This window comes from Aedes albopictus, chromosome 2 (assembly GCF_035046485.1).
Source record: "Aedes albopictus strain Foshan chromosome 2, AalbF5, whole genome shotgun sequence".
Lineage (NCBI taxonomy): Eukaryota > Metazoa > Arthropoda > Insecta > Diptera > Culicidae > Aedes > Aedes albopictus.
In genome coordinates, this window is record NC_085137.1 from 67,051,342 (window position 1) to 67,066,049 (window position 14,708).

At 36.9% G+C, this 14,708-nt stretch overlaps 1 protein-coding gene across 30 annotated transcripts in view; it reads left to right on the forward strand.

Moving 5' to 3' along the window:
* LOC109423877 (electroneutral sodium bicarbonate exchanger 1) overlaps nucleotides 1-14,708 on the forward strand; it is a 215,044-nt gene that overhangs the window by 92,785 nt on the left and 107,551 nt on the right. For 16 of the 30 annotated variants that reach the window (XR_009997409.1, XM_062849774.1, XM_062849785.1 and 13 more), the window contains exon 1: nucleotides 1,062-1,120. The exons of 12 other annotated variants lie outside the window; for them this stretch is intronic. Coding sequence is in view for 15 of the 18 variants with exons in the window: in XM_062849774.1 (XP_062705758.1) it covers nucleotides 1,077-1,120 (44 nt within the window). In the remaining 3 variants the exon portion in view is untranslated. Of the gene's footprint in view, nucleotides 1-1,061; nucleotides 1,121-13,900; nucleotides 14,052-14,708 lie in introns of those variants that run through there. 2 more of the 30 variants (XM_062849772.1, XM_062849773.1) reach the window with 2 other exon arrangements.

Below are 14,708 nucleotides of genomic sequence, written 5' to 3' on the forward strand. Positions count from 1 at the left end.
ACAAATCCATACGAAAGCAAATCAGGAAAATGAACACTGAACATGCAACCATCGACAACGAGGCTACAAACTCATTCCCCACAATACAAATCTATATCCATAGGCAACAATTCGTTTCCGCAATACTTTTGGAACTGCTCCAACTGGCCATTTATTTTTGCGGAGTGGCGACGACCGACGTCTAGCCATTATGGATAGAGTCAGCCGACAGACAGCTCAATCAACGATAACTCTGCCAAGCAGGTTTTCATGGCCAATGGTACCTTTCAGCTGTCTGACCTGGCACACTGACACGTGGTTAGCATAGGTAATTTGATAGCAAGTTTTCTTTCAAAAAAAAAAATAACTCTAATAAACATCAAATTGAGCGATGCTCATCCAACTGGCGCGGTCACACAGAGGAGAAAATTGATGTGCGCAATTTCGCCGGCGAATCGATCCGAAGGTCTTTCTGGACAGTTCTAGCACTCTACCACAGATAGCTAGTCCATTTATCAAGTCGGTCCCATGACACATCGCCAGCCCATCGCTCGCATCTAGAGGGACGACTTCGTTCAATCGGTCACGTTCTTTACAGGTTTTATTTGGAGTTCTAATTGAAACCACGTTAGAAGCTTTATCGGGCCTAATAATGTGCCGTCAAAACTGGATCTAGCCAAGAACGCGTGCCGCACGGCAGATTGTAGCGAATTAGCACGAATTATAAAGACGGGCGGACGTTGTTTTACCAGCTGCTTGCCGGGAGGTGGTCGGTTACTCATATCACGACGAGGCGACGACGCTTCTAGTGGCGGCGAGCGCTGAATTAAGCACTAACGAGCACGATAAACAATAGGCGTGCCCCACTCTATTCATAACTTGTGTGCCAAAATTGGCACGCTCGAATATTTATGTCAATTGGAAGTGTCAATTCTGATGATATGTTTTTGTTTCCTTTCTTGATTTCAGGTAAATATAAACTCCAGCCGGGATGGAATATGCTCAACATATCAGATTAGTTCAAATTCGAACGTCGTGAAGTAAGGTATTGATTATTCAGTGATTTCCTGATACGTTGTGATTATTTGTGTACAACAATGCTGTTCAAGAGATATCCAGTGTGGTACAAGTTTGGGTATTTGTAAGTACCATCAATTTAAGTATTAGAAATAAAACAGTGGACTCTGCAAACTATCAGAGAACTAAATCTCTACATTGGATGCTACCCAAAGAAATTTTCGTTGTACTACGTGCTTTCGATCCTACAATCACGTTAAGATGAATAAGGACTACTTTATTACAGAAAAACATGTTGTATGGTAAAAAGGTGATAAATTCTTATTTTCTGTTTCAAGTAATATTTTTACCAATATATTCCGTTATTATTCATTTGTTGGCAACATCTCTGTCAATGTTTCACATGATAGTGAAGTACATAGATTGAGAGCGCGGAGAACTGTGAAGAGGTTTACATCAAAAGATAAACGTGAAGTAGCTAAAAGGTGGAAACGGTACTATTACAATAAACGCCTCAATAGAAGACGAATATATCATAAGAAAAACTACATCGGTGTGGTAGTCAAAGGAATTACGGAGTGTCAATATAAGTGTGATCAAACATAGGTTAATATATTAAGATTGTAATAATTTACAAAAGTAAGCCGTCAAAATGGATGACTACTCAAAACACCCGGATCACATTCCATTGGCAACCGCTGCTTACAAGTTAATACATGTAAAAAGTGAATGGAAGAGCGAACACAACACAACATTTTTTATCGTTGTGGTGTTCTCAATCATGGTTCTACGACATTACCCGGAATTCCATTTACCGGGAAACCATTCATCGGAATGAACCATTTACCACAATGAACCATCCACCGATTTTCCCGTAAATTGTTTCCACAGTGGTATCCAGATATTTGATCCCATACCTTTTGTACCGGCAACCATTTGACCCAAATCATGACCCGGTAGTCACCAGTTGCTCTAAATTATGATTAGCAGGAATTGGTTAACCGACGGAACTGGCATGTAGTGTACATACATGTGATTCATCACCGGGATTATAAACAATGTGCTGAATGTGATTGCTAATATGTCCAGCATGTCTAAAGGTCCTATCTGCAGAAGAGAGGCTCTCTTTGGTTTCCCTCTCTTTCGTTAATATCTCAGCTCTTTATTTGTATTATGATTGTCTCCTTGCATTGAACGATGGTCAAAACAATAGTCTTTTGATTTATACTGCAAAAGTAGTTGAAAAGTGTACCATAACATTGCAATAAAATAAAAGAGAAAGTAAACAAAGAGAGCCTCTCAAATGCAGATAGGACCTATTGAAATGTACGGCCTGATTTGCCCTTCTTTTAACATAGGCTGATATTTTTAAGTCTGCTGTTATGGAACTTTTTGACATTCGAACTACCTGAATTGACTACATTTTTCATAGGTTTCGTATTCCTAAAATAAACCCACAGAGAAACCGACGTGACACTTAGAACAAATTACATCGAAAAACATCGTCACGAAAGTGTAACCGCCCAATGCTAAACATATTGTGAATGGCCGGGGCCATCGCTAGGTGGCGGTAGTGAGCAAACGTCGAACAGGAGTAAAACCGATGCCAGTGCCGCGAGTGATCAATTGACCAACTCGACAGTGATTTTTCATTGGGGCCTAACTGACATTTTCGACTTTTTCGCGTTTCTTTTCCATTTTTCTCATTATGGTGGCAGCGATAGCCTTCATAATCCATGCTAACCTTGGACGACCAGTGGACACCTTCGGAAATAGTTACATTTGCTTTCATTTGGTCTAAGACCGTTTTACGGTCCACCTGAACACTCCTGAAATGTATTTTTAACATTTGTGTGTGGACAAATCACCATCTCTTCATGGTGCAAATTTTAAACTTGAGAAATCGATTTTTTTTACTCACATCCTACTATGATCGAGTAAATCGAGAAAAAAATCGACGAAGAAAAATTGATCAAGTCAGTTAGGCCCTAATGAAAAATCATTGTCGAACTACCAACAATTCATATCGGCCATTAACCTTTCAGTACTCGCGCCAATTTTTGTAACGCGAGCAATCGCGCGTTGTACTTTGTACAACACCCATACATTCTGAAATATCTAAGGATCCTGATTGTTTAGAGAAGGACTGTCTTTGGCAAAGTTGTTGTAAATTTCATGGGCTACTTGATGCTGACAAAGTTGATTCGTAATACGTCCACTAGGCGGCGTTAGTGAGCAATATCGTGTTATATCTTATATCTCAGGATCCTAATGTCTTAGAAAGGTGGTGTCTTCGGCAAAGTTGTTTGGTAAGTCAACGGCTTACAAATTATTGGCCGTTTAATTGGAAATTCCACCACTAGGCGGCGCTACCCGACTAAAAGATTCTAACAAAAATATAACATAATTATAACAAACCATGATATGTATAACTCATTGTGATATAATCATGTTTAACATCATTTGTGTTTTAAAATATTATAACTCAATTGTATCATATTATGTTATAAACGTTGTTCAATAACTCATTGTAAAATAATTTAGTTCTGATTCTTTGACATTCACAACATTATTCAAACAACTGTATCAAAATATGATAGAAACGAGTTTTCTTGAAGCTAAAATTTATATCATATTGTGTTATAATTTTGTTCTGATTATAACATAATAGGTTATTATTTTGATTAGACCTGTGTACTTTTTGTAACAGTTTTAGTTATTTTAACATCATCCTGCATCTAGTTTATAACAAAATAAGTTACAGAAAAATTTCATATCATCATAACACAATGTGTTATAAACTTGAAATATTTTTCTAGTCGGGTAGTGAGCAAATAAACTTTATATCCTATGTATCTCGGGATCCTGATTACTTAGACAGATGGTGTCTTTGACAAAGTTGTTTGGTAGGTCAAGTACTTACGAATGATTCGCAGTTTAATTTGAAATTTCATCACTTGGCGGCGCTAGTGAGCACGTAAATATTATATATTATGTACAGGGGATAGACAAAATGATCGGGACAGGCAAAATATTCATTTTTCAAAAAGTGTACAACTAGCTGTAACTTTTCGAAAAGTACATCAAATATTCTCAAATTTTTACTATAAGTTCATCAACTAGTTGTATATCAGTGGTTCAGATTTAAAAAAGATCGGGCCATTCTCCACGAAGTTATAAAGATTCTTGAAAAAGGTAAAATTATCCGATAGCCAACTTTGAGCTGTTATATCTCTGGATTCAATGAACCGAATGCAATGAAATTTTGAGCATTTATGACATATATTATGAGCTATGAAAAACCATTGACTAAACTTAATATTCTTAACACGGAAGAAAATTATAACGATTAGATTATTTTTCTAATAAAACACCAAATTATCCAAAATGTCAACATCGTTTCAAAATTCGAGATGTAAATTATAGTTCATTTAATTTCCCTCTAATTGACTAATATATAAATGTGTTTTGAAGGAAAGTAACAACATAGCCACCAATAAATTAAAAAAGTAATAGAATGCATACTAAAAATAGACCAATTTACTAAAAAATCGTGAAAAAAATAAAATCGCTATAATTTTGTCTCTTGTTAAAAATTTCTAGTTAAGTCAAATGTTTTCCAGAGTTCATTGTATAAGTCAAAAATGGTCAAAATTTCATTTCAATCGGTTCATTGAATCCGGAGATATAACAGCTCAAAGTTGGCTATCGGATAATTATACCTTTTTCAAGAATCTTTATAACTTTATGGAGAATGGCCCGATTTTTTTCCAAATTTGAACCCCTAATACACAACTAGTTGATGAACTTACAGTGAAAATTTCAGAATATTTGATGCACTTTTAGAAAAGTTACAGCTAGTTGAACATTTTTTGAAAAGATAAAATTTTGCCTGTCTCGATCATTATGTCCATCCCCTGTATCTCTGGACCCTCATTACTTAGAAAGATAGTGTTTTCGGCAAAGATGTTTGGTATATCAAGGGCTTATAGATGAGTGACAGTTTGATTTCAAATGCCACCACTAGGAGGCGCTAGTGAGCATGTAAATTTTTAATCTCATGTAGCTCAGGATCCCGATTAAAAAGGCGCGGGACACCGTCTTCAGCCAGAGGCTGTACAGACTGAACAGAACTTAACACTAGACCATGGACACGACATACATTACATGCACCAGTGGATAACATGGTGCGGTTACACACTCGGTAACGCTAACCGAACGGCCACGAAGCTCCACTTTACTCAGAAAGATGGTGTCTTCGGCAAAGTTGTTTGGTAGATCAAAGACCAAATAGGGAAAAGTTACTTCTCGTGCCGACCTTCTAAAAGATGGAAAACTTACAGATAGTTGTCCGTTTGAATCGTGGTTTCACCACTAGATGACGCTAGTGAACATAAAAAATGTATATGCAATAGTTCTCAGGATCCTGGTTACTAGAAGAGAGATGGTGGTTTCGGCAAAGTTGTCAAATAGGTTAAGTGCATTTGGTTGATGGGTCGTTGAAATCAATATTTCGCCAGTAACTGGTGCTAATGAGTATGCAAATTTTATATCTTATATATCTCCGAGTCTGATTACCTGGGAAGTTGATATCTTTGGCAAGGTTGGTTTGTAGATCAGAAGACACCATCTTTCTAAGTGATCAGGGTGCTGAGACATATGAGTTATAAAATTTGAATACCCACTAGCGCCACCTAGATGTGGAGTTTCAAACCAAACGGCTCTCCATCAGTTAGTGTTTAACCAACTTTGCTGAAGACATCATCTTTCTAAGTAATCAGGATCTCGAGATATATGAGTTATAATATTTGAGTACTCACTTGCGCCACCTGCATGTGGAATTCCACATCATACTTGTCTTCATCAGTTAGTGTTTAACCAACCAAACAACTTTGACAAAGACACCATCTTTCAAAGTACTCAGGATCCTGAGTTATATGGGATATAAAAATTACATGCTCACTAGCGCCTCCTATCGGTTGAAATCTGAATTTCTCAGATCAGCTCGCGAAGACCCTTGATACCCCAAGTAACTTTGCCGAAGACACCATAATTCTAGATCATTTAGATTTTGAAATACACTAATTCACATTCAATTGTCTATCTTATCTTAAATATAGTACGTTCTTCATATTGCGATTTTCAATTTTCCGTATTATAAGGAGTTATACTGTTTTCAAAAAAGGTCTTATAATATTCCAAATAAGATTCCTGTAGAATACATTTGGGGTTGACATCGATAGAAAAGATGATTTCAAAGTAATAGTCGATAATTCTCATGTGTTGTACAAAGTACAACAGCGCGATTAACGGAAGGTTAAAAGGTAACCGATGGGAAGCGGCTGGAGTGTGTCGGTTATTTCAGTTAGGCCCTTTTATTTTTTCCTCAATTTTAGCTAATACAGTTTCTTACCGATTTTGGCAACACCCGTTATTGTCTACTCCCGATTTTGGCAACACCCGTTTTTGGCAACATTTCCTTCCCGATTTTGGCAACACCCGTTTTTGGCAACAATTTCTTACCGATTTTGGCAACACCCGATTTTGGCAACAATTTTTTACCGATTTTGGCAACAAAAAATTTTGACCAAAAATTTTTACCGAAAAATCGTTTGTATTTGTAAATGTAGTGTTATTTTATCCTTACTTTTCTTTAAAAAAACAAAATTCATTAAATTTTCCAAAATCGACAATTTTACAAATCATGACGTAATTTTTGAACGTCACCTACATGGATCGTTTTATAGCTTGTGAATAGTCCATACTTATAATATAAGCCAAATTGACGCATAAAAGTTGAAAATTATCCACAAATTTTTTTACCGATTTTGGCAACACCCCAATTTGGCAACCTTAAATTCACCTCGTGTTGCCAAAATCGGTAAGAAACTGTATCAAATATTTTGTATTTATTCTTATCAATATTTCAAAGACATTTGAAAATCTATTTAAATATAATCGAAAATGATTAAAAAAAACTAATTAAGGTACCCCGGGGCAAGTGGGACCTAAAAAAGTGCTAGTTTGATTTTGTCCTTCCAAAAAATTCTAAACATAAATAATTTTATAATTTCAATGGTTCTTAAAGACATTGTTGGGATAATTCTTCATATTAATGGGCATTAAAACTGTTTCAAAATTTTTAAATTCTTTATATCATGCATATAAAGAAAAGTGTAGCAGATCTTCATATACTCCGTTTCACGGGGCAAGTGGGACCTATTCGGAATTATTGTACATATGACTTAATATAGTTGGTGCTTGTAAGGTAGCATAAGTATGAATATCTCATACGAATAACTGTGTACAGAGATTTGTGTTGGAAGAGTTTTGTGGCACCGTGCATAAATTACGTAACACATATAATAACGAATTACTGAGAGAAAAAGTTGATATTACTCTAGCAGCTCGTTTAACACCAATTTATTTTTTTTCACAAAATGCGCCAAAAAAAGTTAAATAAAGATTTTAAAACTTGCTTTTCATACTACATAGTTGATGAATCTCACCAAAAGATTTTTCAAGATTTACAGATGCTTTGTTTTCCCTGATATAATTTTACGATCATTAAATGAAGATTTTTTAGCTCTTGAAATTTGCATATGTCGTTTTCGTATTTTTTTATACTTTATGGACGGTTCCTTAACACTCAGAAATACTCATTTTGCAGCGAAAATCGAAAAAAATAATAGAATAATAGACAAAAACGTGAAAAATAAATGGTTTTGAAAAAAATTGTTTTAGCCAAGACTTCACCAATTTAAACAATAGCTTCATCATCAAAATAGAAGTAATTGAGTCTAATTCAACGATTGATTACTTAAGACACCGATTTTTACTTCCATTTTGCCTAAATTTTGACTTAAGCTGAAGAAAGTTCGATCAAACTATGAAATTGTGTTTGTTTACTCTCATAGGTCTCACTTGCCCCAGATGCAGAAATGCACTGGGGTAGGTGAGAGCAGTTATATAAAGATAATAAATAAAAATAAATTTTGTCTTTTATGTTTGAAATAATTTGCAAGCACTCCAAATGTTATCCTGAAACTGGAAAAGTTTGACTTTATTTGTTATTCTTTTTTTAAACGACGAATGTAGTAGAGTACGTTAATCTCACTTAGTGAATTGAAAATGATGTATGAACAACAATAACATATATGGTATCTTTATGGTGGAAACAATAACAATTTTTGTATTCAAAGTATCTGTTGGTGTGCTGTCTATGTTTTCCACGAAGAACGTTTGCCTTTAAAATAGATAATAATAAAAATAATAGCTCTAGGGCCCATATAGCCGAGGCGGTAAACGCACGGGTATTCAGCATGACTATGCTGAGGGTGACGGGTTCGATTCCCGGTCGGTCCAGGATCTTTTCGTAAAGGAAATTTCCTTGACTTCCTTGGGCATAGAGTGTCTTCGTGCCTGCCACACGATATACACATGCAAAATGGTCATTGGCAGAGGAAGCTCTCAGTTAAAAAAAACTGTGGAAGTGCTCATTGAACACTAAGCTGAGAAGCATGCTTTGTCCCAGTGAGGACGTTACGCCAAGAAGAGGACAGGAGCTGTAGGTCTCACTTGCCCCGGATTCTCACTTGCCCCGGGGTACCTTATACAAAAGAGCCTAAATGCTCTTGAAACATTCGTGGGCTTCGTGGCCGAGCGGTTAGCGGCGTCAGTCGTTTAGGTGTCTCGCAAGCTTCGGAGTGTGGGTTCGATTCCCGCCCCAGTCGGGGAAAACTTTTCGTCGAACGGAAAATTCTCCACTGGGCCACTGGGTGTTATATGTGTTGTCCGTTGTCAAATGTTTGTTATGTGATCAAGTTATAATGGGGAAGGTTATGTATATATTGACAGGAATAATGAAAAACGGGTTTGTTTACATTCTACAGGTAGGCCCTTGTCAAATATTGCGCTAGAATTGAAAACAGTGATGTGTTGTCGGCGTAGAAGTCTCTTTACTTATCAAAAGCTAATTTATTTCTACGTCCGACGTTTCCAGATCTTCAACATCTTTTTTAGAGATTAGAAACTTATATGTTAAATATATCGCAACGTCGGGCATCGAAACAAACAAGGTTTTGATTTGTTAAGAGACTGCTGCGTCGACAACATATCATTGCCAGATTCCCTCAGTCGATGATATTCCCTCCAGATATTGAAAGCATTTTACTGCTTGACAATACCAAGGGATGGAAAGTGATGAAGAATGGCAGCTAAGCAGATACAAATCAAAACAAACCTACTCATGAACAACAGGGGCCCGAGAATACTCGCTTTTCTTTATACGTGGGTAAATGAAGCTGGCAAGTACATGCTCACCTTTGATTCGCGAAGCATCTCTGAGTTTTTTTTTGCATTTTGATGAAAAACGCATTTTTACGACTGGCAGTGCTGCTTTTCAGGGACAACAAAGCATGAAGCATTAGTTTATGATGGATAATCACTGGATTTTCTATTATAACTACACTAAAAGGCTCTTCCTGTACCTACACTTGTTCCTCACGAATAAAAACTCATCAGTGTGTTTATTTTCGTATAGCTTCTTACTCACGAAGCAGGCGGGTGCGAATAAACTCACACTGTTTACTCTCGGAATCATTACTCTCATTCTCTAAGGTCATATTACTTATCAAAGTGAATCCCGACCCAACGATACCTTCTCTATTAACAAGCACTCCTTCCTGCAGCCTTTGGTGAAGACGTGCGGTAAACGCCAAATTCCACACTACAAAGGTTGTGCCTATCATTCCTTCCCTCTTCCAACCTGACTGCAAGGACGTAGCCGGCGCCGTTATTGTACCGTTATAGAGAGCCTTTGAAGATTGCACAGTGAGAATGTTGACCACTCCCAGTCGATTATTCAGTTGATTCATTGTGCAACTGTCATTGGTTCGGGTCAATCACGGAGTAGCAACCATAGATAATATCTATGAATTACGGATGTTGGAGGATTCAATTATATTTCGATGAACCTTGATCGCCGTTTTTCCAAATCACATTCAGCCAGAGAGAACCAAACCCACTGCATATTAGAATCAATCTATTCTCAACCATTCAAAAATCAACTGGGTTTGAATACCTGCGTAATGTCGATACACCTTATATTGATACTTTAACACAGCAGCCGTCATTGAACAACAAGGATAATAAGAATAATAAAGGTTGAAAAAAATCAAACACTTGGTTCGCTTTGGCTGATCGAAAAATGGCGTTTTCACGAAAACCATCTTTGAGAAGAATGTTTAGAACTTGATTCTGACTTAACGACTGACCTTCAGGTAGGTAAAATGACCTAGAGTTAACGCGCTTGGTTATCACTCAAATGATCCAAGTTCGAATCTTTTTCGTATTATTGAAATTTGTTTTGTCTTGGTTCACTTTGGCAGAACATTTTCATGGTTTTCTTTGACCAGCATAAATTTGAAGTACACAAATTGCTCCACTTTCACATCTCAGGGCTTCAGGACATGCAAGGACATCATTTGACATAATCACTCTTGCTCTGTGCCTGCACAATGCATGGCCTATGAAAAAAAAACATGGGTGGCAATTGCTGAGCTGGGAGGGCTTCCGCCGTTCATATTTCAAACTATTTTGAGACCCCCGTGCTACTATACTATAAGCGTCCTCTCTGATTCATGTTAAGGATTGTGAGTGATATCGACTTCAACTTCAGACGATGAAAAATCGAGAATTTTTTTTTACAATCCGACTGGTTTTCTCTGAAACAAAGAAACACAGTCAGCCACACTGAACTATATACCATATTTCAATATTTTTGTTCAGCCAGAGTGAACTGAGTGCAAAGTACTGAGAAATTAAATGTAATTATATCAATGATTTCAAATAATTTTCATGTATTCTTCATCTCAGATGGTTAATAATTTTCATGTATTCTTCATCTCTGATGGTTAATAAAGGCTTGTGAGTTACATGTGTGCGGAAAAGTTTCAAATTATCTTAGCTGCTGTTTATTTGTGAGTTGTTGAACTTTAAACTTAATTATCTCGGAATAAACTTTTTGGCACTTAGTTCGGTTTAGCAGAACCCCGGCCATATGTGCAGTCAGTCTAAGCTAAGCTAAGGAATCATTACTCTCATTCTCATTAGAATGCAATGCACAATGGGTCCAAAGCCGCATTAACGAAGACAAAAATGTGTGTGCCTAAACCTTAAGTTTTAATTACATGATGCCTTTGTGAAAGTTTCTTCATATTTTTCGTCCTTTTTTCTCATCATTGTGTAATTAGGGTGGTCCCTCTAATTTAGCTGATCCAAACATCTGCTTTTTAATAGTTTCATGTACGCTTACAAAATGTTCTACAAAGTTGTAAAAGAACTTATTTCGAGCAAGTTTGCCGTAGAAACCATTATTCTATCTCTTATGGTTCCTAACTTATATTTTTTTTAAAGAATCATGTTAGAGTGATCCATGAAATTCAGTTTTCTTGCAATAACTTTTAATCCATTCGTTTCCCGTAAAAACTTGTTTCCGAGCACTTTTAGAACTATCAGTAACGCAATTTTTTTTTCAAAGAGCTCACTGTTCTATCTGTCATAGTTAAAAAGATATTGGCTTTTTTCTTCAAAAAGTCATATCCCCAAAAGGAGTAAATGAATTTTCAATCGCCGAATTGCATTGAAAAGGTCGCACTCTGTTCTATTGATGGTGAATAAATTGTGTGTACCTTTTTTGTTTGAAGCTTTTTATTGAATTTAAAAAATACGTTTTTTACATTGAAAATACTACTTAACTACTACTACTACTTAACTACAAATTTACTCCCCTACAATAGTATCTCAAGCAATTGCCGAAGTTGTCATTTTCACTTGTTTACATTATAGGGTAAGTGTACCAATTATGGCTATTGTACCAATTATTCGCCATATATTATTTTCACCCTTTAACGATGTAAATCAACAAGAAAAAATTGTGAACAACAGATGACGTTCACAAAACATAGTTGCACTCATTTAAACTCCAAATGTACCTCAAAAAATGGTAGAAATAAATCATTTTCCTTAAAATTTCGGCTTCCTTGCACCCTTTTTCGCCATAGTGTACCAGTTATAGCTAACCCCATAAGGAATGCATGCAAATAGTGCGAAAAGGAACCGAAGTTATAAAATGTAACCATAACAGGTACAGGGTTCCGATCATTGGCACACGCTGTTATCAATACTAAAAGTAGTTTTTGTTCCATTTCTACAGAGGATGACCAAAATGTTTGGGATAGGCAACTTTTTTTCTCTCACAGAATAGTTCAAAACGCTGTAACTTTTCATAGAGTGCATCAAAAATTCTCAAAATTTGACTGTTTACCTACTATATGTGCATCATTGGTACAATTTTGAGCTCGATTGGTTTATATTTCGCGAAGCTAGAATTGTTCTCGTAAGACACTTTTTTAAGATAACTTATTTTTTGAACTGTCATATCTCGGAAACCAGTGAACCGAATTTAATGAACTTTTGAACGTTTATCAACAATACATTGATGCTTCTCATGTCATTAAAATTAGGTACTTTTTGAACGTTGAAAAAAAGTTATCATTGATTGAAACTTTTTGGATCTTTCTCGAAAAAATGTATTTTTTTGCATCAATGTCATTGATTTTCAGTGTTGATATCCATGATGATTCTGGTTCTGTTCTGAAGATATTTCTGATAAGATATATTAGAGCCTATTTGGATTGAAAGAATAGCACATTTAGTAATTTTGTATGCTATTGTAAATTTGACTTATTTTCCTCTATATGGATCAAAATGTCAAACCGGTATAACTTTATTCATCGTGAGAAAATATTACATTTTATAGCGTCGTATCAAGCATCGATATATTTTTAATAAACGTTAAAAAATTCATTAAATTCGGTTCACTGGTTTCCGAGATATGACAGTTCAAAAATTAGTTGTCTAAAAAATAGTGTTTTACCAGAACGGTTCTAACTTCGCGAAATATTAACCAATCTAGCTCAAATTTGTACCAATCATGCTCATATAATAGGTGAACAAACAGTCAAAATTTGAGAATTTTTGATGCAATCTATGAAAATTTTTGTGAGAGAAAAAAAAGTAGCCTATCCCAAACATTTTGGCCATCCCCTGTATGTTTTTCTTGTAAAGTATGGAAACTAAGCTGTCTTTTAACTTATTCATGACATTCGTTGGTCTTCTCGTTATTTTTGTATAAATAGCTTTCCTTATGTAGTGCCATAATTGGTACACGCACCCTATTACAATGTTATATATCTGATGCGGAAAAAGTGTAATGATTCCAAATGTGATCAAACATCATTAAACCGGAATTCATATGATTGCCGGCTGATTCCAGACACTTAATTGAATAACTGGAAGATCCCGTGTCTCGAATCAGCGGCACGAGATCTACCCAATAACACGAGATTAACTATCGAAGCTCCCCATTCCATGCATGCAATGCAACATTAGTTAGGTACGTAGCTACAGTAGATAAGGCATGCCCTATGCGGACTGTTGTTCCGGTCAGACCCTGACTGGAGAGCAGTCGCCGTCATTCAGAGAGTACATTCGCATGCCCTCCATGTCGATTTGTATTGTGTCGGTCGGCGCGGTGGCGCGAAGTAAGTACCTACCGTAGTAATGCAACCCGTCACCGCAGAGGTCGCGTTCACATGTAGATTACAGATCAAAGCCAAAGCCACCACCAACCGCCGCGCCGGTCAAGCAGTCAGCAGTGATAGTTAGTGAGAGATTTTTTTCTCTCCTAATCAGCTATCAACAAACGGAAGAGGCTACCCAGCCAGCTAGCTAGCTAGCCAGTCGGGCTCGATGATGTTACTACATTCGCGAACGTGTGTGCCATCGCCGCCGCCGCGCCTAATGTGGGTAACCGGCGCGGCGGCGATCAGTTGTAATTCGCTCGTGGGCCGGGCCGGAATGTGGATAGTTCGTTGAAGTCGTCGTGGTCGTCCGTCGGGTGAAATTCGCGTCAATAACGTTCGACCGGTGTGGTTAATTAATTAAAATATTTTTGATGTTGCAAAGTTGGTCTCATAAAAACGAGAATATAGGTGATATAAAATTATTATTGGCAGGGCACAACGAACGGATGGTCAGGCAGACTTGATAATGGAAAATCGTTTCGCATAAAATGGCTTATGGCTTAAGTCAAAGGAAACTTGTGTGGTTGAAACAGTTTTATTGTGAAGTATTTTTAGGCCAGCGGCATTTGCCAATTTCTGATTGTAGAAACTCAACCTACTTTAGGAGTTACGTTCGGTGCGTGGCGTAAGGTTCGTTCGGCATGTCATATTAGATTTTATTGAATTCCACATCAAAGGTTGAGAAAGGAATTTTCTCTGACCCAAGTTCTACGAAGAGTTGAAAAAAACCTGACAAAAGTACTTGAAATTTCTGGTGAAACCTTAGAGAATCCTTGCCGCGGAATCACTTGTCTTCCTGGGAATTCTTGAGGGAGTTCCTGCATCCTAGGATGAGACTTCGCTATCCATTTGACTAACACACGGCTCATTCTGATAAGTTCACGATACCAATACCACGTTACCAGTTGACTTATTGTTCTTGAGCTGCTGGAGAGCTCCCTTAACTTCCCTCAACGTGGATGTTTGCTCGTTGTTGCTCCCTACTATACTGATGTAGTCAATTCTCGCACTGCCTGGATCCTCCATGTCTGCGCTATCCGCAACATTCAGATGTTCGTCGTAGTG